This window comes from Bos taurus, chromosome 25, assembly GCF_002263795.3.
Source record: "Bos taurus isolate L1 Dominette 01449 registration number 42190680 breed Hereford chromosome 25, ARS-UCD2.0, whole genome shotgun sequence".
NCBI lineage: Eukaryota > Metazoa > Chordata > Mammalia > Artiodactyla > Bovidae > Bos > Bos taurus.
The window spans coordinates 13,965,818-13,993,466 of NC_037352.1; the positions used below are offsets into that span (position 1 = coordinate 13,965,818).

The following is a 27,649-nucleotide window of genomic DNA, read 5'->3' on the forward strand; positions in this document are numbered from 1 at the left end:
CATCTTGAACTACTCACATCTTGATATGTGTTTTTGCACTCCTAAAAAAAAATGCATGTGTTTATATATAACATTATACATATAAAACACACACACATATATAAAACCATATGTGTCACCCTATATATGCATGCTACATATATAATATATATAATGACATAAATTACCATATGTATGCATCAGAAGAATGTACATAAAAAACGTCAGTATATGAAGAGAGATGTATATACATAGATCCACATACATGCATAGTGTTATGGATTGAATGTTTATATCCCCCACAAATTCATATGTTGGAGCCCTAATCCCCAGTGAGGCTGATTTGGAAATGAGAAAGCTGTTGTTGTTCAATCGCTAAGTCCTGTTCAACTCTTTACAACCCCATGGACATCAGACTTACCTGTACTTCACCGTCTCCCGGAGCTTGCTCAAACTCATGTCTGTTGAGTCAGTGATGCCATCCAACCATCTCGTCCTCTGTCGCCCGCTTCTTCTTCTACCTTCAATCTTTCCCAGCATCAGGGTCTTTTCCAATGAGTCGGCTCTCTGCATCAGGTGGCCAAAGGATTGAAGCTTCTACTTCAGCATCAGTCCTTCCAATGAATGTTCAAGATTGATTTCCTTTAGGATTGACTGGTTTGATCACCTTGCTGTCCAAGGGACCCTCAAGAGTCTTCTCCAGCACCACAGTTGAAAAGCATCAATTCTTCGGTGCTCAGAACTGAGATTAAATGAGGGCATTAAAAGTGGAGCCCTGATCTCATAGAGTTAGTATCTTTCTAAGAAGAGACACCGGAGAGTTCTCTCTGCATGCACACGAAGAGGCCATGTGAGTACAGTGAGAAGGTGGGCATCTGCAAGCCAGGAAGAGAGTTTTCACCAGAAGCTCACCCTGCCAGACCTTGATCTGGAACTTCTAGCCTCCAAAACCAGGAGAAAATAAATGTCTATAGTTTAAGCTCTGCAGCTTCTGTTGTTTTGTTATGGTAGCCCTAGTGAACTAGTATATGTGCATATATACATTGTTGTTCAGTCGCTAAGTTATGTCTGACTCATTGCAACCCCAGGGATTGTACGCTCCTGTAGCAGGCTCCTCTGTCCTCCACTATCTCCCAGAATTTTGCTCAAATTCATGTAATAATTGCCTCCCGCTCTTCCCCAGGAGCATTTTGGATACCTTCTTGACCTGGGGGTGCTCATCTTCCAGCATCGTATCATTTTGCCTTTTCATACTTTTCATACCCCATGTCCATGGGATTCTCCAGGCAAGAATACCACGTGCTCCAGTGGACCACATTTGGTCAGAACTCCTCACTATGACCCATCCGCTTTGGGTGGCTCTGCACAGCATGGCTCGTAGCTTCATTGAGTTACACAAGCCCCTTTGCCACAACAAGGCTGTGATCCATGAAGCGGGTGTATATACATATATACATGCAGATATATTTATATACAGTCATATATATGTAAGGGCTTCCCATGCAATGCAGTTGGTAAAGAATCTGCCTGCCAATATAGGAGACATGGGTTTGATCCCTGAGTTGGGAAAATCCCCTGGAGAGGAAATGGCAACCCACTCCAGTAATCTTGCTTGGAAAATCCCATGAACAGAGGAGTCTGGCAAGTTACAGTCCATGGGGTCACAAAGAGTTGGACACAACTGAGTGCACACACACACACACACACACACACATATATAGTGTCTTTCTATATATTTGATAATTATATGGTTCTGTGTGTGTGGCATACATATGGTCTTATATTTTTTTGACATATGGCTTTACTTATATGACAATATATATATATACATATAACTATCAATATAAAGTCAGAAGAATGTCCATCAAAATGTTCCCTCTGGGCAGAGAGGTTGTAGATGACTTTTTACCTCGTTCTTCTTTGCTTATCTCTGTTATCTGAATTTTCTACAACAAACTTGTATCATTTCACGTTACTATTGCTTACATTACTTAGTATTCCTATAAGATAATTATTAATGGTATTGCTAAAAGTAATTATCACACCCATTTTTCTGCCTAAAAATGCTGGTCTTGGAGACTGGGACAGGATGAACGGCCATGGTCAAAAGGACCGAGACTCAGAAGCTGGGACCAGGCAGGGACTGCCAAGGGCACGTTATAACCTTGAACAGGTTTGGGTGACCCCTGCCTGAGCCTCCTTCTGCCTTGTAACAGGGTTCCCATGGAAACGTGCTTTCTAGTTTCTGAAGGGCCCGCTCACAAATACAGACTTGCAACACTGGCAAAGATCCGTGTGCCTTCTTGGGGTATGAAGGTCGCTGGAGCAAAGCGGGGACTGTCCCAAAGGGAATTCTTGAAAACCCTTACAGCCCTCGGGGTCTTGACGCCTGCATTTTATATCTCCTGCACAGATCAGCTGGACATCATCTCCATGGCAGAGACAACCATGAGGCCGGAGGAGATCGAGCTGGAGATGGCGAAAATCCAGCGTCTCCGGGAAGTCTTGGTCCGACGGGAATCTGAGCTCAGGTTTATGTAAGTGCTTGGGGGAAGTGGCCAAGAAAAGGAAGGAGTGAGGAGGGGGAGGATGCCCGGGAACCTGACATTTACTGTTGATAACTGTGTGCCAGCCTCATTCTCACTACTGCCTCGAGAAGTGGCTATCTGTTCCTCTATTTCTTATTCCTGTGTGCTCAGTCGCTCAGTCGTGTCCGACTCTTTGCAACCCCATGGACTGCAACCTGCTAGGCTCCTCTGTCCATGGAATTTTACAGGCAAGAAATACTGGAGTGGCATTTCTTCCTCCAGAGGATCTTCCTAACCCAGGGGTTGAACCTGCATCCCTTGCATCTCCTGCATTGGCAGGCGGATTCTTTACCTCTCGTGCCTCCTGGGATGCCCTATTTCTTAGTATATAACTGTTAGTCAATATAAAACCCTATAAAAGATGATTAAATTACTATCTGGGTCTTGCTTTTTTTTTTTTTTTTTTCTATTTTTATTGTTTACATTCTCAAAGAGCATAAAACTTATATTTGGTTCTAAAATTATAATTAAGCTTCTGTTCTTATCTACAGATTTTTTTCTAACATTAAAAACATATCACAAAGGGTGGGATGAATTGAGAGATTAGAATGGCATACATATACTGCCATGTGTAAAATAGATAGCTAGTGGGAACCTGCAGCATAGCACAGGGGGCTCAGCTCGGTGCTCTGTGGTGACCTAGCGGAGTGGGATCAGGGGGAGGAAGGTCCACAAGGGAGCGGATATATGTATACATATAACTGATCCATGCTGTTGCACAGCAGAAACTAACACAACATTGTAAAGCAACTGTACCCCAATTTAAAAAAATTACTAGCGTTGACAATATACTCCCCATGTTTTAAACGGAAAGGCGACAGAGAATGTGAGCTCAGCTTTAAAGTACTGAAGGGCTGTCTTCAGCCTGCAGGTGCTCAGAGGGGCCAAGGCTGCTTTTGCAACAATGGCTCTCACTGAGCATTTCCTGATCTTTGCATTGTGTGTGTGTGTGTGTGTGTGTGCATGTTATCCCCACATCTGGCACACACACGTCAAGTGCTCAGAGACATTAGGCCAACATGTAAGCTACAGCCCTGGGCCAGGCCGGCATAAGCTCTTGACTTGTGACCTCACTAAATTTCCCCATCGTCCTCATGAGTCTGATCACTTAGAGACAAATGTCAACAGTAGACACTTGGATAAATCAAATTAACCAAATGATACAGAAGGATGTCAATGCTGTCAGGACATTTCGGAGGCTCAGTGACATACTCCCAGGGAGGGGCTGGCTTCTTGGCGCCCAGAAGTCTTGCTAGCAGCCTGCAGACAGCGGTGGATAACAATGAGGGTTCCCCCCACCAAGCCCCGCCTTTAGAGTATGTAGCCTTGTCTGGAGGCACAGAATTTTATCGATCTCAGAGATGCACAGCAGACTCCAAGATGGCCGGGTAGAGATCATGGCCCACTCAGACCTGGACAAACACCTCATCCATCATCTGTGGCCTTCTGGGCTAAGGGGCTGGGTGTGGACCCTTCTGGAATTTGGTTTCCCGGTTCTTTCTCAAAGCCAGGCCTTCACACTGCTATAGGGTTTAAGGTGCAGGTGGGTCCTAGTCTTGTCTCCATTTTAGAGAAGGAATATGCAGGTCAGGAAGCAACAGTTAGAACTGGACATGGAACAACAGACTGGTTCCAAATAGGAAAAGGAGTCCGTCAAGGCTGTATGTTGTCACCCTGTTTATTTAACTTCTATGCAGAGTACATCATGAGAAATGCTGGGCTAGAGGAAGCACAAGCTGGAATCAAAATTGCCAGGAGAAATATCAATAACCTCAGATGTGCAGATGATACCACCGTTATGGCAGAAAGTAAAGAACTAAAGAGCCTCTTGATGAAAGTGAAAGAGGAGAGTGAAAAAGTTGGCTTAAAGCTCAACATTCAGAAAACTAAGATCATGGCATCCAGTCCCATCACTTCATGGAAAATAGATGGGGAAACAGTGTCAGACTTTATTTTTGGGGGCTCCAAAATCACTACAGATGGTGATTGCAGCCATGAAATTAAAAGACGCTTCCTCCTTGGAAGGAAAGTTATGACCAACCTAGACAGCATATTCAAAAGCAGAGACATTACTTTGCCAGCAAAGGTCCATCTAGTCAAGGCTATGGTTTTTCCAGTAGTCATGTATGGATGTGAGAGTTGGACTATAAAGAAACCTGAGTGCTGAAGAATTGATGCTTTTGAACTGTGGTGTTGGAGAAGACTCTTGAGAGTCCCTTGGCCTGCAAGGAGATCCAACTAGTCCATCCTAAAGGAGATCAGTCCTGGGTGTTCATTGGAAGGACTGATGCTGAAGCTGAAACTCCAATACTTTGGCCACCTGATGTGAAGAGCTGACTCATTTGAAAAGACCCTGATGCTAGAAGGAATTGGGGGCAGGAGGAGAAGGGGATGACAGAGGATGAGATGGTTGGATGGCATCACCGACTCGATGGACATAGGTTTGGGTGGACTCTAGGAGTTGGGGATGGACAGGGAGGCCTGGCGTGCTGCAGTTCATGGGGTCGCAAAGAGTTGGACCTGACTGAGTGACTGAACTGAACTGAGCTGGAGGTTAAGAAACTGACCCAAGGTTTCTTTAGCTAATAAGTAGCTAAGGTAGGATGCAATCTGAGTCCAGAGTTTTTATTAAGTGAGTGAATGAGTGAAGGAAGGAGGGAAAGAAGGAGGGAAGGAAAGAATGAAGGAAGAAAGGAAGCTCTCAATGTATTTCCCGAGATGATGTCTTGAAGAGTGTAAGCTCTTGAGGGCAGAGATCTGATCCATCGCCTCCTCTGTTGAATTCTCCCAGAATCTTGAACAATGCCCAGCACTTATTAGGCCAATTAGTATTTGATGAATGTGCAAAAATTTTTCTTTCACATTCCATCCTTACCCCAATAGCTTCCCTTCACACACACACACACACACACACAGACCCACATACACACAACACCCCTTTGCATAGGATATGGGAGAAATAAAATTTTAGACTGTACTAAGCATTTACAGGCTCAGGTGGGAAGCTCTGAGTGAGAGGAATGTGATAGCCTTTGACTGAAACAGCCCCAATAACTGTAGCTGTAATAACCAGGACAAGATTGGTTTTGTCACACCTGCTCGGAAGTAATCAAGTTACCCCTCAGCTCCCCTGGAGTCTGTATGAGTCAGATCCTATTTCATGGCAGAGGGTGTCTTCTCACTTGACTGTCTCCCACTGTGCTGACTCTTTCTGGATCTAAAGGCTGCTGTCCCAACACCCCTGAAGATGAGCATTGTCCCTTCGTGGGTTTCCATTTTCTCTCCGCGTCCTGCCCTCTCCTCTGGGGCTCACGGCTTCTGCTAGTTCTGCCTCCCTGTCCCTCCCCGGGAGCTAGCATGAATTCACAGGAAGTGGGCTCAGGATCATACTGGTTCTCTCCTGTCCTTGTCTGTGTCCTCAGGCACACGACAGTTTTCAAAAGGACTGCTGTTTACCTCGGGTACTGATATACTGCACACACGCTATGCGTGTTGCATACATTTGCTCACTTACTTCAACTTTTTGAATCATAAACCCATTCTGAGGGAGTGGATTCTATTCCTTCTACTTTACTGATGAGAAAACGGCAATTACAGAGGTGAGATAACTTTTTCAAGGTCACGAGCTTGTAGAGGTGGACCTGGGATTTGAACTCAAGGTGTGTTTCTGAGGGGCAGAGCCCTGAACCCTAAGTTAGCCCCTTACTTATTCCCAGCAGAAGGACGCCTTTTCTCTTCGCCTCACTCTTCTAGAATGCAAAGACAGACTCCTGCTGGGAGGTCCCCAATCCCACAGTCCCACACTGGGTATCATCTTGTTCCGCCATCTCGAATGCAATTGGGCGGAAACAGAGATGGTTCTGATGCATCAGGCTTTGGACTTTTTCATAGCCTTTCTCTGGAGAGAAGTGATTTATTTGAAGCCTAACATGAGCTCCAACTTAGTCAAGGTTTTCAAGTCAACCTGCTGGGAATTTGCAGTAGTACTCTGTTCCTCTAAGGGTCCTCGGGGACGACAAGAGTCAACATTTATAGAACCCTCACTGAGGGTAAGGCCTTTGTGAGCCCTATGCATACATTGTAATATAACCTATAAAAAGCGCTTGCTAATGGAACGACCAGTCAGGTGCACCCGCAGCATAACTGCTTACCCTAAATAAGGCTCATGAGGTCAGGTTCAGAGAAGGGCTTTGAGTGACCCCAGTGGGCACATGTCTCCACCACACACCGGGGGCATCTGCTTTGGATGTTTTCCCTTCACTGGTCTCCTGCTTTCCAAGTTCTTAACTGGCACTTAGAGATCTCCCTCTTGAAATCTGGCAATTTTATGAGCTTCATTTGAAAGAGGGAATAAATGCCTCAGTATCACAAAAACGCCTCTTTAATTGGTGGCAAATGTCCAGGAGGTGAAACTTGAAACCTCCTTTGTTCCACCTTTGACCCCTGATGCCACCCACCTGCCATTCCCTCCCGCTGCAGCCCCATCCCATGCCTCTCGCCATCCTGGCCTGCGGAGGCTGTCAACAACCCCAGATTCATTTTCTCACCCTTGATTCCAGCATTGACTCACACCGTTAGCTTTGCATAACTCCTCCTGCAGCCCCTGCCAGCCCGCCTCAGCCCTTCTGCATCACCTCTGCAAGCCTGGTCCTGCTGTTTATCTGGGTTTCTAAGTATCTTCAGAGGTGAGGGAGGGGGCCGTTATCTTCATTTTACACTGTGCTCTGGGCAGCGGTATCTTCTACTTAATGAGTCAGAGCTGCAGCGGGCAGCAGAGGTGGGTGTGTGAAGGATAGATTTCAGGAGCACAGTCCTTGAGTTCCAGTATCTCCAGACTCTGGGCTTGGACCCCAGTAACTTCATTTTATTACGAAGGACTGAGCAGAAATAGAGACACAGATGTAGAGAACAAACATGTGGATACCAGGGGGAAAAAAAGAGGGCGGGATGAATTGGGAGATTGAGATTGACACATATACGTATATGTATAAAATAGACAATGAGAACCTATTTATAGCACAGGGAATTCTACTCAGTGCTCTATGGTGACCTAAATGGGAAGAAAGTCCAAAAAAGAGGGGACATATAGCTGATGTAGGTGTAGCTGATTCACTTTGCTGTATGGTAGAAATTAACACAACATTGTAAAGCAACTGTTGCTGTTGTTCAGTCGTTCACTTGTGTCCGACTCTTTGCAACCCCATGGACTACAGCATGCCAGGCTTCCCTGTCCTTCACTATCTCCTGGGATTTGCTTAAACTCATGTCCATTAAGTTAGTGATGCTATCTAACCATTTCATCCTCTGCCACCCTCTTCTCCTTTTGCCCTCAATCTTTCCCAGCATCAGGGTCTTTTCCAGTGAGCTGGCTCTTCACATCAGGTGGCCAAAGAACTGTAGCTTCAACGTCAGCATCAGTCCTTCCAGCGAATATTCAGGGTCCACTTCCTGTAAAGCAACTATACTCCAATAAAAGTTAAAAAAAAATAATAGAAGAACCAAGTGTGGTTAAGCACTCGGGCCCTAGAACCTGGAAGAGATTCAGGGTATGGTGGTAGAGGGTTCATGAGTTGTAAACAGCAACTTTTCAAATACTTGCTGTGTTGGGCAGTGTTCTAAGTGCTTTCCTCACTACAACTTAATCGACATACAGCATCCTCCCTGCCCTTTTTATAGATGAGGAAACTAATGCACAGAGAGGTCAAGTAACTTGCCCAGGGTTGTTCAGCGTCCACGAAACAGCAGACAGTGATATAACCCAGCACTCTGAGTCCAGAGTCCATGATTTCAACCATCAAGCTATAGGGGCTCTCAGATGGTTTTGAACCCCAGTTCTATTTCTTATTGACTCTGGGGACTGGAGCAAATCTTGCCCTATTCCAGCCTCAGTTTTCCCCTCTGGTCAATGGGGTGTTGATGCGTCCCTGACAGCGTTGTCACCAGGGATGGAGAGAGGACACGTGAAAGTAGGTGACTCTTCCAAGGTTACAAGCAAACCAAAATTCCCTTCCCTCCTCTAACTGTTAATACCATGCCTTGAGGGAAGAGGATCAGGGCTGCTGAGTTATCTCCAGAGAAGACCCAGAAAACCACCTCTCTCCCCTAAGATCTGGGAGTGGCTCTTACCCATCAAGTCCATCTCTGCTCTGGGGACTTGACTTTATTATTGTTGTCATTTTTAAAAAGTTTGATACACCTGCCTCCTCTTTACCTTTAATGAGCTGATGATAATCCTGAAGCCTGTTAGGAAAAGCTTCAAGCCAAAGGCAAAGTGAAGCATGTGCATTTATGTAACTTGACACTTCTCAGCCACGTTTGGCAGTTCTGCGTCACGCTGGTTGCACCCTGGGTTTTAAATAGCATCTCCTAAGAACGGGTCACCGTTGCCGGAGTCACTGTACATATCAGGTGGTGGGAAGAGATGCCTTTAATTGCAGAAGATCTAAAACGCAGTTTGTCTTGGACAAAGTATACCAGAATGTGAGGAGCTGGGGAAGGAAAAAGGAAGGAGGCCTTAAGGGAAGATGAAAAAAGATGAGGAAAGAGGATGGAGGGAGAGTGTTCCAGGTGAGACCTCTGAACGGAAGGACCCTCCTGAATTCCTAATTGTATGGGGAGGTAGGGATAAGGGTGGGGACCTGGCGGATCAAATAGAGAAAAAATATCCCCCACTGGACAGGCGTCTGCTGCTCCATGTTGCCTTTCAAAGTCAGAACAAGCTTTGGGAAAGGAAGATCTTCTCTCTGGGTGCTTTGACTGTCTTACCATAAAGGGTTTCATGCCCTTGGCCCCGCGGATCTCCCCTGGGCTGTGCTGAGCTGGGGAGGGGAACCCTGTATTAGGTTCTTATGATGGTTACTTTTATGTGTCAACTTGACTGGGCTCTGGGGCACCCAAATATTTGTTTAGACATAATTTTGGGTGTACCTGTGAGGATATTTCTGGATGAAATTAACATTTGAACCCACAGACTTGGCTCATTAGAAAATACCCTGATGCTGGGAAAGGCAGGAGGAGAAGGGGATGACAGAGGAAGAGATGGGTGGATGGCATCACCGACTCGATGGACATGAGTTTGAGCAAACTCTGGGAGTTGGTGATGGACAGGGAAGCCTGGTGTGCTGCAGTCCATGGGGTCACAAAGAGTCAGATATGACTGAGCGACTGAACAACAACCACAGACTTAAGTAAAGTAAAGCAGATTAGTTCAGTTCAGTTCAGTTGCTCAGTCGTGTCCGACTCTTTGCGACCCCATGAACTGCAGCATGCCAGGCCTCCCTGTCCATCATCAACTCCCAGAGTCCACCCAAACCCATGTCCATTGAGTCGGGGATGCCATCCAACCATCTCATTCTCTGTCATCCCCTTCCTTCTCCTCCTGCCCTCAATCTTTCCCAGCATCAGGGTCTTTTCAAATGAGTCAGCTCTTAGCATCAGATGGCCAAAGTATTAGAGTTTCAGCTTCAGCATCAGTCCTTCCAATGATCACCCAGGACTGATCTCCTTTAGGATGGACTGGTTGGATATCCTTGTAGTCCAAGGGACTCTCAAGAGTCTTCTCCAACACCACAGTTCAAAAGCATCAATTCTTTGGCGCTCAGCTTTCTTTATAGTCCAACTCTCACATCCATATTGCACCTCCCCAGTGTGGGTTGGCCTCACTCAATCCGTTGAAGACCTGAGAAGCGCAGGAAGCAAGAAGGAACTTTGCCTGCCTGACTGCATGAGCTGGGTTGTCAATCTTTCCTTTCCTACCTTTGGACTTGAACTGAAAAATCAACTCTTTATGGGTGTGGAGCTTGCCAGCTTTGGACTGGTACTTATACCTTTGGTTCTCCTGGGTCTCCAGGTTGGTGACATACAGATCTTGGGACTTAGCCTCTGTAATCCTGTAAATACTTATAAGGTTATATCTATCTATTTGTCTATCTATCAATATCTCTATCCAGCCTAGAGCTGTTGTGTATAATTGGGTATGCACGAGCCCCATGTGACTTCTGCTGCTGCTGCTGCTAAGTCACTTCAGTCGTGTCCAACTCTGTGCGACCCCATAGACGGCAGCCCACCAGGCTCCCCCATCCCTGGGATTCTCCAGGCAAGAACACTGGAGTGGATTGCCATTTCCTTCTCCAATGCATGAAAGTGAAAAGTGAAAGTGAAGTCGCTCAGTCATGTCCGACTCTTCGTGACCGCATGGACTGCAGCCTACCAGGCTTCACCGATCATGGGATTTTCCAGGCAAGAGTACTGGAGTGGGGTGCCATTGCCTTCTCTGCCCATGTGACTATTTCAACTTAAATTACTGTGTGCTGTGCTGTGCTTAGTCATGTCTGACATTTTGCGACCTACGGACTATAGCCCACCAGACTCCTCTGCCCGTGGGATTCTCCAGGCGAGAATACTGGAGTGGGTTGCCATGCCCTCCTCCAGGGGATCTTCCCAACCCAGGAATCGAACCCAGGTATCCTGCATTGTAGGGGGATTCTTTACCAACTGAGCCACCAGGGAAGCCCCAACTAAATTAGTTACAATTAAATAAAACTCAAAACGCAGTCCTTCAGTAGTCTTAGCCACATTTCAAACGCTCCTTAGTCAATTCTGACTAATGGCTATCCTAGTAGAAAGCTGTTGTTCTTTGTAGAGCATCACCCTCATCATGGAAGAAACTCACACATAAGCATCAGGGAGCATATTCCAGAATGTTCCCATCAGTCTGTTCCCACCCGGTCTCCCACCTTCTCATCTTCATCAATTCTCCCCCTGTGGCCCCCACCTCTGCTCTCCATGGACCTCCTTTCAGTCCCTCCTCTTCCATGGCAACCTTCATCCAGTCTGTTCCTTCTATCTAGACGCCCCCCACTTCCCGCTCCTGCCTGATTAACTCTCCCCCTTTCCCCAGGGCTCAGATCCAGGGTCATTTCCTAGAGGAAGCCTTCCCAGCACTTTCCAGTCTGGGTCCCGTCCTGTCCCAGTCACCAAGGTCTTTTTTCCTCCATTTATAAATCTGTGCTTATCAATGCAAGCCCGTGTTCCCCGTCTCTCTCCTTTTCGCCTCAGCCTTGACGAGGATACAAGCTGAGCCGTTTAAACTCCTCACAGTGTAGGCAGCACCCAACACGTGGCCTGTCTCAGGGTAGGTGCCCTGTGAGTATATACCTAATAAATGAGCAAGGGCTTGACTTCCCTTCTTTTTTGAGTGCCTGCCTCATTTCCAGTGGTTCCATCCACAGTATTCCTACAGAGGGAGACCTTGGTCCAGCAGCTTGCAGTGCACTTTACGAAGTATATGAGTTTCCTGTGGCTGCTGCAACAAACTATACAAAGTTGGTGACTTAACACACGGGGGACTTCCTGGTGGGCCAGTGGTTAGGGCTTTGCACTTTCACGGCCGAGAGCCTGGGTTCCATCCCTGATCAGGTAGTTAAGACCCTGCAAGCCATATGGCGAGGCAAAAGAAGCAAACACCTCCACACCTATTCTCTTGTCATTCTCGAGACCAGAAGTTGGCAGTGGGTTTCTGCCATCAAAGTGTTGGTGGGGCCAAGCTTCTTCTGGAGACTCATTTTCCAAGGGGAGGATCCTTTTCCGAGCTCTTTCCCACTTCCAGAGCCTCATGTCTTATGTTCCCTCCTCGTTGTCCCTTCCTCCATCTTCAAAGACCACAAGTGGTACCATCCAATCTCTGCTGGAATCAGCCCACCTGTATAATCCAAGATAACCTCCCCCTCCCAAGATCCCGAATTGAATCACACCTGCAGTGTCCCACTTGCCGTCTAGGGTAACATGTTAAGTTCTGGGAGTTAGGGTGGGGATATCTTGCAGGACATTGTTCAGCTGACCACCTTAAGAGACTGCGGCAATTCATTTAAGGGCCAAGTGCAGAGCTGGCCTCCCAGGGTGGCAGCAACAGTGACAGGGGATGTCCATGGCAAGGTCGAGCTGAGGGGAAGACAGCATGCACCACATGGAGAACCTGCGTCGCTTCATCTGATGCTGAGTGTTCATCATTCTTTGAAATCTCCAGAGGAAAAAGCATCTAATGAGACAGAGTGAGCGCACAGGCTCCATCATGCGTGCCTGACAATGCAGGGGTTTCCCCGCTCTTTGCTTGTCTCTGGAAAACTGCTGATGTGAGTGGCAGCTGGGGTTGAGAGGTGCTTGTCCGTATCACTTGATGATCTCAATTGAGGACTCGGCTCTTTGCTCTGCACTTAGCCCCAAATCAGATAATGCTTGCCTGTGCCTCATTTCTCTTCAGATAAGAACCAGCCCCCTGTTGACATCTTCAGGACAGGCTGCTCAAAAGAGAAACAGGAAGGGAAAAGTACAGACACCTTAGCAGATTTGCCTTCGTGTTTTGGGTCTACACAGCATAGCCACTCATTTTGTGTAAGTCTTTTATTGAGTTTGTTACAGTATTTCTTCTGTTTTGTGTTTTGGCTTTTTAGCCAGGAGGCACGTGGGATCTTAGCTACGGGATTGAACCTACCTCCCCTGCAATGGAAGGCGAGGTCTTAACCACTGGTCCCCTAGGGATGTCGCCATAGCTACTCATTAAGAGTATTCTGATTTATATCTTTTGCTTTGTTTAATTGGCTAATGGCACCCCACTCCAGTACTCTTGCCTGGAAAATCCCATGGACGGAGGAGCCTGGTAGGCTGCAATCCATGGGGTCGCTAAGAGTCAGACACGACTGAGCGACTTCACTTTCACCTTTCACTTTCATGCATTGGAGAAGGATATGGCAACCCACTCCGGTGTTCTTGCCTGGAGAATCCCAGGGATGGCTGAGCCTGGCAGGCTGCCGTCTATCGGGTCACACAGATCGGACACAACTGAAGTGACTTAGCAGCAGCAGCAGTCATTGAGTGATCAGTTACATAGATCTTTCCTCTTGGATTTCTGGCCTGGAACTCTTGTCCTTCTGTCCTCAGTCCCCTAAACTCCTCAGGGGTTTCAAATTAGGTTAGGAAAATCTAAGACCCTCCCAGTTTGGGTCCTGCCAGAGGAAAGGCAGCCTGTTTTTTTTTTTTTTTTCATTACTAAATGTCTTGGTTCTTTGACAGTTATTTTCTGATAAAAGGAAAGGCGTGTAACTTTCTCTAGATGATGTTATACCTTTGAATTCTAATTCTGCCATTTGTATGCTGTGCAATCTTGAATGGATACCTTAACCTCTCTGAGCCTTGGCTAACTCATTTGTCAAATGGCGATGCAGCTAACCTCTCCTAGGGTGATTTTGAGGAGTAAAAGCGATCATGTTATTAAGTGTCCCCCCACAATATAAATGCTCATTAAATGTTATTTTCCTTTCCTTCAGGAAGAAATTGAGTTTGGAAATAAACAGATGCTTGTTAAAAGCAGACATCCATCTCATGTGCTTGGCTTTTAGTAGTAGCCTATTTATTTTGAAGAGGGGGCACAGGAGAAGGGAGGAGATTGGAGGATGGAATGAAGGTCTCTTCCATCATAGGAACGTACATACAGACTGGAGAGGAGGTGATGCAGGGCATCTGAGATCCATTTTGAAACATCTGAAGGACTGTCACGTGGAGGAGCGAGTTGGTTTCTTCTTTGTGGAACTAGAATCACAAATGCTGCAGAGAATCCAGTTAACCATCCCAGCATAAGAGGGGCCTTAGCAAATACTTGGAATTACAGAAGTTGGAACCTTGGGAGGTCATGAGTTTCCATACCTAGGGATATCCAAGCACTTATTTATTCCTTCCTTTATTCAGTAAGCACTTGCAGTGAATAATACATATGAGGACTTGCCCTAACAGTCCAGGGGAGGAGACAAAATCTGTTGATGTCATAGTAAAAGATAGAAGCTTCAGATGGGTGAAGGGGTGGAGTAGCAGGTGCTGAGATGCTGTGATCAATTCTCAATGCTGTCCTTACTAATTCGCCTAATGAATCTTGAGCATATACATGTGCCAGGCACAATGCTAAATTTTTTCAATGGATCACTGGTTTTTTTTTCATAGCAACCTGATGAGGCAGGTACTAATGAGTCACATTTTACAAATGAGATTAAGCTAAGAATAAGGGGGGTTGAGATTCTAGCTCCAGTAGCTTGATTCAGAGCTGGCTGTTCACGAAGCACCAGTGGTTGCCTCCCAGCCCCACTGCCCCTCCTTAGAGAATCAGCTCCGCGTGTGGGGGGTTCTGGCTTCCCCCACTCCCCTCCTCCAGGCCAGAGCTAGTTGGTCCAGATTGGCTTGGCCTGGGCCGATCAGAGTCTCTCTCCTGGAATACAGAGAGGCCGGACCAGTTAGATGATGAAAGTGAGCAAAAGTGCTAGTCGTTCTGTTGTGTCCGACTCTTTGTGACCCCATGGACTCTAGTCCTCCAGGCTCCTCTGTCCATGGGATTCTCCAATAAGAATACTGGAGTGGGTTGCCATTTCCTCCTCCATGGGGTCTTCCTGACCCAGGGTTCAAACCCAGCTCTCCTGAGTGGCAGGGAGATTCTTTACCATATGAATCACTGGGGAAGCCTTTTTGTGGTTAGGTGATGGGAGATTTGCAAACCAAAGACTGTGGATGAGTAGAGAAAACCATACTTTGGTGGGAAAGACAGCACCACTGCCTTATTAAGAGCAGCAAACAAGGGAGACTAGGGTCCCCAAAAGCAGAGAATGAACTTGGCCATGACATTCCCATTCTGCTCCTCAGGCTGCCCTGATGAACTGGATCTGTGTAAGATGCCACATCTTCTTCTACCCTGGGTACCTACTCTCCAGACCCTTGGAGAAGTACCTCCCACCCATGATGCCACAGGCTGGGGAAACCAAAATCCATGACAGTGTTCTCTGAATCCCTAGCAGGTTCCCTCTTATATCCTTTCTGCCCCTGGGCTTGGTTTCCTGGGTTCTACACCACCATCTATGTGGGTGTGCCACGCAGATGCTTCAGTTTCCATAACAACAAATCAAAACAGAGCCCTGTGATACTCCCACAGGTCATTTGAGGAGTTGTAGAACTAAGGATCACAGAAGGGGTGGCACGGAGCTCTTTACAAACAAACTATTTAAAAATCCACATTTTATACTCCTGGCTAATAAGGCCTTTTTTATCAGCCTGCACGAGGCAGTTCTTTTTCTTGAGCCAGTCTCATCTCCTCCCTTGCTCTTGTTTTTCTCAGCTCCCTCCATCTCAAGTAAGACACATGCCTCTTCCTGCCCCACGAAGAGCAATTTCGTGCTCTTCTGAGAAGCCATGGCACCAAAAGGTACCTGGGCTCTTGGGAACGCTACCCCAAGAGGTTGTCTAACTATGGTTCCCAGAAAAAACATTTCCTCCCTAAGAGGATTTTGGGTACCAACTATTAAGATGTTAACATTCCCCTGATTTCTGACACCTTTACTAAACTATCTTTATGGAAAACGTAACTATGCTAAGACCTCTACTTCCCAGAATCCCTTTCCCTTTCCAAGTAAAAGGTGGGAGACAAAATAGATAATTGATGAGAACTGACTGTAGAGCACAGGGAACTCTACTCAGTGCTCTCAAGAGCAAGAGAGGAGAACCAAAACGGGAAGTCCAGGGAAGAGCAGCTATGTGTATACGCATGGCTGATTCACTTTGCTCCACGGCAGAAAATAGTATAGCAACTATGAGCAACTGTAAAGCAACTATACTCCAAAAAAAAAAAAAAAGAATTACAGTAATCATTATCATTAATATTGTGATACTAAATAAAAAAGGTGTGCATTATAAAGAAAAAAGAAACTAAATCTAAAAGCACTTAGAACAGTACTCTCCAGTCTTGTTATAAAGTATGCAATGAATTTTAGCTATAATTATGAAAAACTAAAAATAAAAATGGAAGATTCCGGGAGGCAGAAGGGAAGCACCAGTGTTGATCCTTTGAGGGCGGCCATGGTTAGAGCATGAAGCTCTAGCTCATCCTCACTGTCCACTGCTTTTCTGTCCAACTTGTCTTCCAGACTGCCTGACCTGCTGGCCACACATGGCCCCATGTCTTCTAGACACCGGGCAGACAAGGCGACAGACGTGCATAGACCTGCCCCCCTCTGCAGCCTACCATAACCAGATGCATGCGTCTGACCTCTCAGAAGGGCGGCCCTGTGTCTCCTCTGGTCCTCATCTTCCCTTCCCTGACCTCAACCTCACCGGCTGCTCCCACGATTGTGGCCAATCTAATTCCTATAGTCATCCCGTGCCCCATAACTCATGGTGGTTCTGCTTCCCCAGTTGAGCCTTGATACCCATCAAGAGGGTTTCCCTGCTGGCTTAGTGGTAAAGAATTCGCCTGCCCATGCAGGAGACACAAGTTCGATCCCTGATCCAGGAAGATTGCACATGCCCTGGCACACCTACGCCCCTGTGCCACAACTATTGAACCTGCTCTCTGGAGCCCGGGAAGAGAAATGACTGAGCCCACGTGCTGCAACTCCTGAAGCCTGCCAGCTACATTCCCCCTGCTCTGCAGCCAGAGAAGCCACCATGAGAGGCCCACACTCCACAACCAGGGAGTAGCCCCCACTTGCCGCAGCTAGAGAAAGCCTGTGTGCAGCAACAAAGACCCAGCCCAGCCAAAAATAAATAAAATTATTTTTTAAGAAAAGATACACAGCAAGAAGCTTTATAGAAGCAGCCACGGGCTGGAGGCCATGAAACTTGTCTGTCTTGCTCTAGGCTGGCGGTTCTCCTCAAAACCACTGGCTCAACCTTGACTTACCCAGAGCCAAGGAATCCCTTGGAGAGCTTTAGAGAAGATGCTGATACTTGGGTCTTGCTTCCAGATTCAGAGTTAATTAGTCCAGAGTGTGGCTTGGCCATTGAAAGTTTGAAAACACTTTGGATGATGCTCCCCATACCTTCCATATATGTTCCTCACCTCTTCCCTGAATGAAATAGAACCCAAGTGTCTGTCAGCTGCTTGCAGATGACTCATCTTGCTTTCTTGCCATATTTTTTAATGATGAAATTGAGTGAAGGTATAAAATGCGCCCGCGTTGGCACAGCAATAAGTACCTCTCTCTCCTGTAGCTTAGCTCGTGATCAGAATCAAAATGAAATGTATGTTTGTGGTCTTCCAGAGTGTCCAAGAATCCCAGGGCCATCTGTTGTCCTCATCATCACATCCATTATAGAAGTTCATTGATTAAGCCTTTAATTGAAACCGGTGCTGTGTTTATCAAGAAGTTTACATTTATAAGCTTTCTAAAGGCACATAACCAGAAGCAGAATTTATAGTAACTCGGTAACGATCACTTTCATTTCTTTCCATTGCCTACCTGTTTTCGACCCCTAAAAACCAACACAGGGTCTCTTTTTTAATTTTAAGAAATCACATGAGTAAGCCGAGAGTTGGAAGATGTGGGATTTCTGAACTTCTTTACTGAACTGCGAGGGATTCTGGCAGTTAAGGGTAGTAATTGTTTAAGAGAAGGGGGCAACAGAGGATGAGATGGTTGGATGGCATCACTGACTCAATGAACATGAGTTTGAACAAACTCCAGGAGATGGTGAAGGACAGGAAAGCCTGGTGTGCTGCAGTCCGTGGGGTCGCAAAGAGTCAGACACAACTGATTGACTGAGCACAGGCACAAAGTGAGACCTACATTTCACTTTGAAAGCAACACTTTAGAAAAGCCTGAATAGACGGGCATTTTAGCTTGACTTGAACTGTGCTGGCTGATGGCAAGGGACCTCTGCATCGTCCTTCCCCCTTAAAGTTGGTGATTATCTGTGGCTGTTCCACTGTCTCTGAGTACTAACACTGCCCCTTAGGCCACCATAAATGGCCTTGAGCTGTTCTGGAGGAAAAACTCCATCTGCTCCTAGAACGATTTAGACTAGGTCTGCTTGGTGCTCTGGTGATTAAATTCAGGGTTCCTTGCCCATGGTTTCATTAACTGCCTGGAGGAGTAAGCCTTCTGGCCATCTGTCGTCTGCCTTGACGCTGTTATCTCTGCTTGCTCCCCCTGACTAAGTTAACCTGAGCCAGGGCGTGTTCAAGCAGTCAGCAGCACTGGATTTGGAGATGGGACCTGGGTTGAGATCTTGGCTGTGGGACTTTGATTCATTTGGTCCAGTTTTTCCCGAGGTAGGGTACCTGTTGGAATGATCTTAGGTAATATTTAGGAAAGCGTTAAGAATTTATTTTCATGTCTTTTAAAAAGGAAAAATATTGGTTCTTCTGTTTATGGTGCTGTAAAAATTTTATATTAAAGTTTTCTAATGTTAAAAATTAAAAAATGATACCAATGAACCTGGGCTTCCCAAGTGGCTCAGATGGTAAAGAATCTGCCTGCAATGCAGGAGATGTGAATTCCATCTCTGGTTGGGAAGATCCTCTGGAGGAGGAAATGGCAACCCACCCCAGTATTCTTGCCTGGAGAATCCCCATGGACAGAGGAGCCTAGCAGGCTATAGTCTATAGACTCAAAGAATTGGACACGACTGAAATGACTGAGCACACACGCACACTGTAGCTGCGTTGGAGGGTTACGACTGGTGTGTGTTAGGATTCTTCAACAACGGGTTCCCGTAAATACAGACTAACTTAGGTCAGGATGTGTGATGTGGGCCCAGCTGCTGGGCCAGCCTCTATTTTGTGGGTTCCGATATAGGAATTAACTTTATCACTCTTTCTGACACCAAATATGTGTCAGTCTTACACATCAGTTTTCCAATTCTCTTAACACCAACTGGATATCCAATAATCCAATTACATGCTGACCTGGAGTTCAGATCTGATCCCACCACTGAAAGGGCTCCATCCCACATGACAGCCTTCAGATGCCTGTCACAAGTCCCAGGCCACCCACACTTCTGCCCAGCCAACTACAAATTTGGGGGTTTCTATGACCCTCCCACACATACACACAAGGTTTGATCATTTGCTGGAATGATTCATGGAACTCAGGAAAACATTTTACTTACATTTACAGGTTTATTATAAAGACTACAAAAAAATAAGAAAGTAAAGGCTACAATTTTGGAAGAGCCAAATGAAGGAGCTCCATTTGGGCAAAGTGTAGGGGGAGGGGTGAGCATGTAGAACTTCCACTCCCTTGTGGGCACATGTTCACAGCAGATCACTGTGTCCCCCAAACCAGAGCCCCCACAAATCTCACTGTTTAAGAGGTTTTTTAAATTTATTCTTATTTGGAGGGTAATTGCTTTACAATATTGTGTTGGTTTCTGCCATACAACAATGTGAATCAGGCGTAAGTGTACATATGCCAGAGTTTCTATAACTCAATCTACATCCCACTTCTTCTCTCCAGAGATGGGGGGGTGGGGATGGAAGCACCCACCTTCTAATCCCATGTTTGGTCTTTCTGGTTGTTACCCGAAAAACTGAGTTCTCCTCTTGGTGAGTGTCAAGCTGAAACCATGTGGGCCAGATTAAAAGACCAGAAACTCATGGTCTTTTAATTGAGATTAGACACCTGGTTTCAGGACTTAATGAAACTCAGGTTCTTAATGTCTCATTGCAGAAAGAATTCAGTGAGAGACAAAATGGTAGGTAAGAAAAAAAAATGGTAGGTAAGAAGTGGATTTATTTAGAGAGAAATACACTTCATGGACAGAGTGTGGGACCTCATGGAACGCTAAGAGGCATCAGGGTACAGGGGTTGTCAGTTTTTTTAGGAGTGGGTAAAGTCCTAAAGCAAATCAACCCTGAATATTCATTGGAAGGACTGATGCTGAAACTGAAACTCTAATACTTGTGTCACCTGATGCAAAGAGCTGACTCATTGGGAAAGACCCTGATGCTGGCAAAGACTGAAGACAGGAGGAGAAGGGGATGACAGAGGATGAGATGGTTGAAAGGCATCACCGAGTCAATGGACCTGAGTTTGAGCAAACTCTGGGAGATAGTAAAGGACAGGGAAGCCTGATGTGCTGCAGTCCATAGGGTGGCAAAGAGTCTGACATGACTTAGTGATTAAACAGCAACAACTTCATAGACGAATTAGTGGGAGGGGTGCTCCAGCTATTTGGGGGAAGGTGTGGGGATTTCCAGGAACTGGGCCACTGCCCACTTTTTGTTCAGCCTTGGAACTGTCATGGCACCTGTGGGAATGTCATTTATAAAATAGCTTGCTGATGTGTTACAATGAGTGTGTACTGAGGCTCAAGGACTGGTGGAAGTTGAATATTTTCTGTCATATTGGATCTAATTATTTCTACCCACTTATTGTCATGTCCAATGGCTATGTCATTCTTTTAAATGTTGTCTCCAGCCCCCTTCCCTCCTGTTTCAAAGCCAAAAAAAACCACAACCAAGCCAAAGATTGGGAGACGGAAGGATTTATTACCTTCAGCAAGTAAGGAGAGCATTGGGGATCATTCCCAAAGCAGTGTCTCCCTGAACAGCAAAACTGCGGGCATTTTAAGCTAAGGGCACATGCGTGTTTCATGAAGGGGAGAGTCCAGGCTTTAGTTGATACTGAAATCATTAGGATCAGAAAAGATCAACGTTATTATCCCTGAGGTTCCAGTAGATCTGGTGGTTGATTGTATCAGGCTAATCTTTACCACTGAAACAGAACTGGGTGTCTTTTCTCTTTTCTGATAATGGCCATTTGTGTCTGCATTCTTTTGTTGCCTTAAGATCATTAATTACTGAGACCTCTTTAAGGACAAGCATTGTGGCCAGGCTTAGATCACGAAATGGCTTTAGTCAAAAATGGCTTCTCTTCTGTCAAGAAAACCATGCTTGGTTCTCTTTCTCCAGGGCACCCCCTACCCTATCTGCTTACCTGGTGACTAGCCCCAACCTGAAACTACCTAGGGGCCCCACCTGAGTCATGCTGGCATAAACTCAGAAACTCAGGTGTTTATGCCAGCGTAATAATCAGAGGAGATTATTATGAATATATTTATGAATAACACATCACTCAGGAAATTCTAAGAGTTTTAAGGAGTTTTGTGCCAGGAAGCAGGAACAAAGACCAGATATATAATTTTTATTATACCACACTTGTTTTCCTCAGAATGAATTACCTCCTAGGGATTTTTGGTGAAAAGTAAATGAGCTAAGCCATATAGAGTAGTTATCATGGGAATTCTCTGGCAATCCAGTGGTAAGGACTTGGCGTTTTCACTGCCCTGTCCTAGGTTTGATCCCTGGTCAGGGAACTAAGATCCCACAAGCCACTCAGCATGGCCAAAAAAAGTAAAAATAAAAAAAATTTAAGAAATTGTCATAGTGCCTAACATATAGTAATTATTCAGTGAATATTAGCCATGATACCACTTCAAATACGAAGTGGTGGGAAAAAAAAGTCAGCTGAATGTGTTCCTAAGAAGCCACGAGAGTCTTTTATTATGCTTTTAAAAGAAAAATTAACTAAAAATTGGAAATAAAGGAAGGAGGTCGAGCAAGCATGTTCTTTCCGTATCATCTTGGGACACTGTTTAACAATGTGTCCAAGTATTAATATGATTTAATCATCTGGGAGGGTGTCTGTACTTAACTGGGTTATTATTTACTATTTGATTAGAGCACTGACACTGTGAAATTACATGCTGACATGTAGATTTTGTCCATTCCAAAGGGTAACCCTAAAGGTGATGGTTTCGTTGCCCTAGAGGCTGTTAACCAACTGTCTATCTAACCTAGCCATCTTTTTCTAAGATTCTCATTAAAGAGTACCCATAAGTCCAGTTCCTTAAATGCTCTGGGAATGAGCTTTACTGTCTTACTGGTTTCCTCTTTCATGGGTTAAATACATTTTTGACAAGTGTTCGTTCTGTATGTGTATGAGTCTTGGGCTTCCCAGGTGGCACTATTGGTAAAGAACCTGCCTGCCAGTATAGGAGACATGAGAGACACTGGTTTGATGGTTGGATCGGGAAGATCCCTTGGAGGAGGCATGGCAGCCCACTCCAGTATTCGTGCCTGGAGAACCCCATGGACAGAGGAGCCTGGCTGGCTACAGTCCATAGGGTTGCAAAGAGTTGGACACAACTGAAGTGACTTAGCCTGCATGCATGCATGAGTCACATGTTTACACTGAAACCATATTTATATGGAAACCATATTTCAGCATGGTCCTCATTGAGCCAGGACCCAAGTTCCCTGGACCTATAATTGAGTTCAGCCAGCATTCAGAGAGAACATCCTTTTTTTTTTTTTTAAATTAATTTATTTGGCTCTGTTGGGTCTTAGTTGTGGCACATGGGATCTTCGTTATGTCATGAGGAATTTTTTGACGCAGCAGACCCACTCTCTAGCTGTGGCACATGGGCTCAGTTGCTCCACGGTCACAGAGGACATTCTATGTGCCAGGCACCGTGCTGAGCACTGTAGGGAAGACAAAAGTAGGTAGGACTGGTCCCTGGAGTCCAGGATTTCATACTTTCATATATGTTAGCTGCTCCCTAGGCCAGGACATCACGTTGAACATAAACAGTTTGCAGCTCGCTGGTATCAGATGAAGCCGTTTTAAGACTCAGACAGGTCAAGACCAAAACAAGACAGCTTCACAAGTGCGTCTGAAAATAAATAGGATGGAAACATTGTCCAAACTATAAAAAAATGACCAAGCATCTCCATAACTTGGGCTCATCTCAGTGACTGAAGCTGCTTCTTTACCAACTGAAGCTTTAGTCTCACGGTTCTTCTCACTTTGATATAAGGATTGTTAAGATACCCTATCAAGATATAAGAATTCCCCCACTTGCTGATGACATCCAATCCTGAGGAAATGCCACTTCCTTTAAACCAGCCTCCGAAGCACCTAACACAAGCCCAAATCTTATCCTAAGTCTTTCCTAACACCTCTTACTGGTATCTTTTTGTCCAGAACTGAATTAAGGGGCAAACTATCCAGGTACCCACAGAAGGTGTTACAGACTCACTAAAGTGACCTAAGATGAGAAAGTTGTCCCCATCAGCACTTCCCTCAGAGGCAGGAGCCACTTCGGAGAGAAGCTTGTTGCAGTTCCAGCTCTTGGTTGCAAACTCAAACACAGAAAAGGATTTACTGGAAGGCTTAGGGTGGCGTAGGGTGGGCAAGGGGCTCACAGAACCAAAGGGAATCTAGAAAATGGGTCAGAACCCAGAGAGCTCCAGAGGCTGGCCACAGGACCAGTCTGGCCAGAATGCCACCACCACTGGTGCTGGATATCACAGATCCAGCCTCACCATCCTTTCTTCTCTGTTACATTTGTCCAGTGGTCTTGGCCAGCATCTTCTGGTTGGCTGAGTGTGAAGAAGGAGTGCTTCCTTTTTCAATTTCTCCAGTGAGCACTAACACAATGAAGAGTTCTCCTAAAACTAGAGTTTGGATATTGAACACCCAAAAATTCCAGCTTTTGTCCATTGGAAGAGTGAGACTCCCCACCCGTGGGTGGTAAAGCCAGTCTACTGACACAGGTCATGGTGAAGGAAAGTAGCATTTATTGCAGGCACCAAGCAAGGTGTCCAGAGCAGCTAGTGCTTAAAAGACCTGAATGCCCCAAGGGCTTTCTGGAAAAGGTCATTAAAGACAGAGTGAGAGAGGGCAGCTATGGGGTATGTGGTCAGCTTGTGGACATTCTTCTGATTGGTTGGTGGTGAGGTAATCAGGAGTCAACATCATCAACTTTCTGGTTTCAACTGGTCTGAGAAATCTACATGCTTGTGAGCAGCAAGCAGTTAACTTCTTCCACCTGGTGGAGGATTCAATATCTGCAAAACAGCTCAAGGGTATGGCTCAGAATATTATCTGTATATAGTTCAAGAGAAGGAACTAAAGCTTCTTGACTTTGTTTAATGGTTAAACTATTATTATTTTATCTTGCTTGTTTTCCTTTGTTTCTGCATTTTCGCACTTATCTGATTAAATTTATTCTTTGGGATTTGTGGAAGGCCTAGGGGGCTAAAGTTTTACTTTATCCAAGAGTCAGGTGGAGGAACTTCCCTACGAGTCCACTGGTTAAGAATCTTCCTTTCAATGCAGGGCATGTGGGTTCAATCCCTGGTTGCGGAACTAAGATCCCATATCCTGCAGGGCAACTAGGCCCGTGAGGCACAGTGAAGACCTAGCACAGCCAAAAAGAAAAAAAAAGAAGAAGAGTCAGGTGGTCTGTTTTGGAATGGCTCCTTAGGGTCTTTCTCAGTTACAACCCAAAGAATCATCTGTGAGTCAAGTAGATGGTCTGTAAACAGCCTTCAAAATAGTGAGTCATGCTGTCTACAGGATTTTTGTATTCTTGAAGAGGGCTGTGCTGTATTTCTTAGGGCTTTCCTTGTGGCTCAGCTGGTAGAGAATCTGCCTACAATGTGGGAGACCCCAGTTCAATTCCTGGGTCGGAAAGATCCCCTGGAGAAGGGAAAGGCTACCCACTCCAGTATTCTGGCCTAGAGAATTCCATGGACTGTATTAGTCTGTGGAGTCAGACATACTGAGTGACTTTCACTTCAGTTCAGTTAAGTTCAGTCACTCAGTCGTGTCCGACTCTTTGCTACCCCACGAACTGCAGCACGCCAGGCCTCCCTGTCCATCACCAACTCCTGGAGTTTACCCAAACTCATGTCCATTGAGTTGGTGATGCCATCCAACCATCTCATCCTCTGTCGTCCCCTTCTCCTCTGCCCTCAATCTTCCCCAACATCAGGGTCTTTTTAGATGAGTCAGCTCTTCGCATCAGGTGGCCAAAATATTGGAGTTTCAGCTTCAACATCAGTCCTTCCAATGAACACCCAGGACTGATCTCCTTTAGGATGGACTAGTTGGATCTCCTTGTAGTCCAAGGGACTCTCAAGAGTCATCTCCAACACCACAGTTCAAAAGCATCACTTCTTCTGCCCTCAGCTTTCTTTATAGTCCAACTCTCTCATCCATACATGACTACTGGAAAAACCATAGCGTAGACGACTTTCACTTAATAACTTACTAAAATGCTGACTTTCTTAGAACAATAAAGGACAGGCTTCTCACTGCCTTAACATGAGCACCCAGGTGGGACTACTTACACTGGCACCCTGGCTTCACCATCTAACTGGCTGTGTGATTCTGGTTGAACCACTTTAAACTCTAGAAGCTACAGGATCTTCATCTATAAAAGAGATGGTCTCATAGTATCCACCTTGAAGAGTTATTATAATCCATCTAAGAATTAACTGAGTTAACTCCAATACTTTGGCCACCTGATGCGAAGAGCTGACTCATTTGAAAAGACCCTGATGCTGGGAAAGATTGAGGGCAGGAGGAGAAGGGGACAATAGAGGATGAGATGGTTGGATGGCATCACCGACTCAATGGACATAGGTTTGGGTGAACTCTGGGAGTTGGTGATAGACAGTGGGGCCTGGCGTGCTGCGGTTCCTGGGGTCGCAATGAGTCGGATACGACTGAGCAACTGAACTGAACTGAATTTGTATAAAGCATTTAACACATGCCCATCACACAGTAAATTCTGAATAAATGGTAGCTAAAATCATCATTGGCTTCCCTGGTGGCTCAGGAAATCCATCTGCCAATGCAGGAGACCCAAGTTCGACCCCTGGGTTGGGAAGACCCCCTGAGGAAGAGCATGGCAGCCCACGCCAGTATTCTTGCCTGGAGAATTTCATGGTCAGAGGAACCTGGCAGGCTACAGTCTAGGGGATCGCAAAGAGTCATACTTGACTGAGCACCTGAGCACCAGAGCACCAGCTAATTATACCCTCACTCTGTCCTGGCTTTGGAGGATCCAGCAGAGGAAACCTGCAGTTTCTTTGTTGTTGCTGTTTTTTAAATTTATTTATTTTAATTGGAGGCTAATTACTTTAAAATATTGTAGTGGTTTTGCCATACATTGACATGAATCAGCCATGAGTGTACATATGTTCCCCATCCTAAACCCCCCTCCCACCTCCCTCCCTATCCCACCCCTCTGGGTCATCCCAGTGCACCAGCCCCGAGCACCCTGTCTCTTGCATCGAACCTGGACTGGCGATCTGTTTCACATATGATAATATACATGTTTCAATGCTATTCTCTCAAATCATCCTACCCTCGCCTTCTCCCACAGAGTCCAAAAGACTGTTCTTTACATCTGTGTCTCTTTTGGTGTCTCGCATATAGGGTTATTGTTACCATCTTTCTAAATTCCATATATATGCATTAGTATACTTTATTGGTGTTTTTCTTTCTGACTTACTTCACTCTGTATAGTAGTCTCCAGTTTCAAACCCTGGGATCCTGCTTCCATAGAAAGGAGGCCACTAATCACTGGTGCTGATCAAACGTGAGAGTCATTTAAATGTTAATTTGCTTACCCTCAAAAGCAGATCTCTTCTGATAGTACCAAGTATCCAAGGGAAATTGTGGGTGGTGGTTTAACCCAGGGCTTATAGAGGGGTGCTGGGTGTTTTCATTGGAGGAGCAGAGCTAAGCTAAGAGGATGGACGGTGTGGCCAAAGCCATAGGCTACTTTTCAGGCAGGGAGACTTTCCCGGGGCTGGGGGTTAACAAATTGTGTTTCTAAGCGTTTCTTCCTTCAGTTGTTAGATACTCAGAGGAAAGGAATGACAGCTTTAGAACTCCTGTATAAGGAGGGGCTTCGGGCCACCGATCACAAGGAAGAATCAGGGGATTTATCTGAAGGCTGCATTTGCAATAGCAGACCCACAGTTTTTTACTGATTGGTTGTAGAGCTCAGTGGGGCTTCCCAGGTGGCCCTATGGTGAAGAATCTGCCTGCCACACAAGAGACGTAGGTTCGTGGGTCGGGAAGATCCCCTGGAGAAGAAAATGGCAACCCACTCCACTATTCTTGCCTGGGAAATCCCATGGACAGAGGAGCCTGGTGGCCTACAGTCCATGGGATTGCAAAGAGTCAGACACAACTTAGCAACCAAACAGCAACAAGACATCAGTAAAAAGTGCATGATTTTCTCCCAAGTTTTGTTTTTTTTTTAACTTGGACTTTATACAAAACTGGGGAAAAGGTTGATTGCCCATCTCAAAAACATTTTGATGTTTATTTATTTTGGTGTGTTTTTTCAAAAACATTTAAAAATATTGAAGTGGATTTGAGGGCTAATGGAATTTATGAGGCTAAAGCCATCCCCCAAGAAAATCCACATCTTGGAACAGACAGTGGTTGAAAGTATTTTTAAAGGCT

General features: G+C 45.6%; 1 protein-coding gene and 1 non-coding gene across 3 annotated transcripts in view; both read left to right on the forward strand.

Annotated features, from left to right (window-relative positions):
- BMERB1 (bMERB domain containing 1) overlaps positions 1-27,649 on the forward strand; it is a 145,020-nt gene that overhangs the window by 84,593 nt on the left and 32,778 nt on the right. For both annotated transcript variants that reach the window (XM_005224762.4, NM_001078077.1), the window contains 1 exon segment: positions 2,393-2,516. In XM_005224762.4, coding sequence (XP_005224819.1) covers positions 2,393-2,516 — 124 coding nt within the window.
- MIR10161 (microRNA mir-10161) lies at positions 24,920-25,011 on the forward strand. Its single transcript, NR_162191.1, has one exon. It is a non-coding gene; the product is annotated as a microRNA mir-10161 (primary transcript).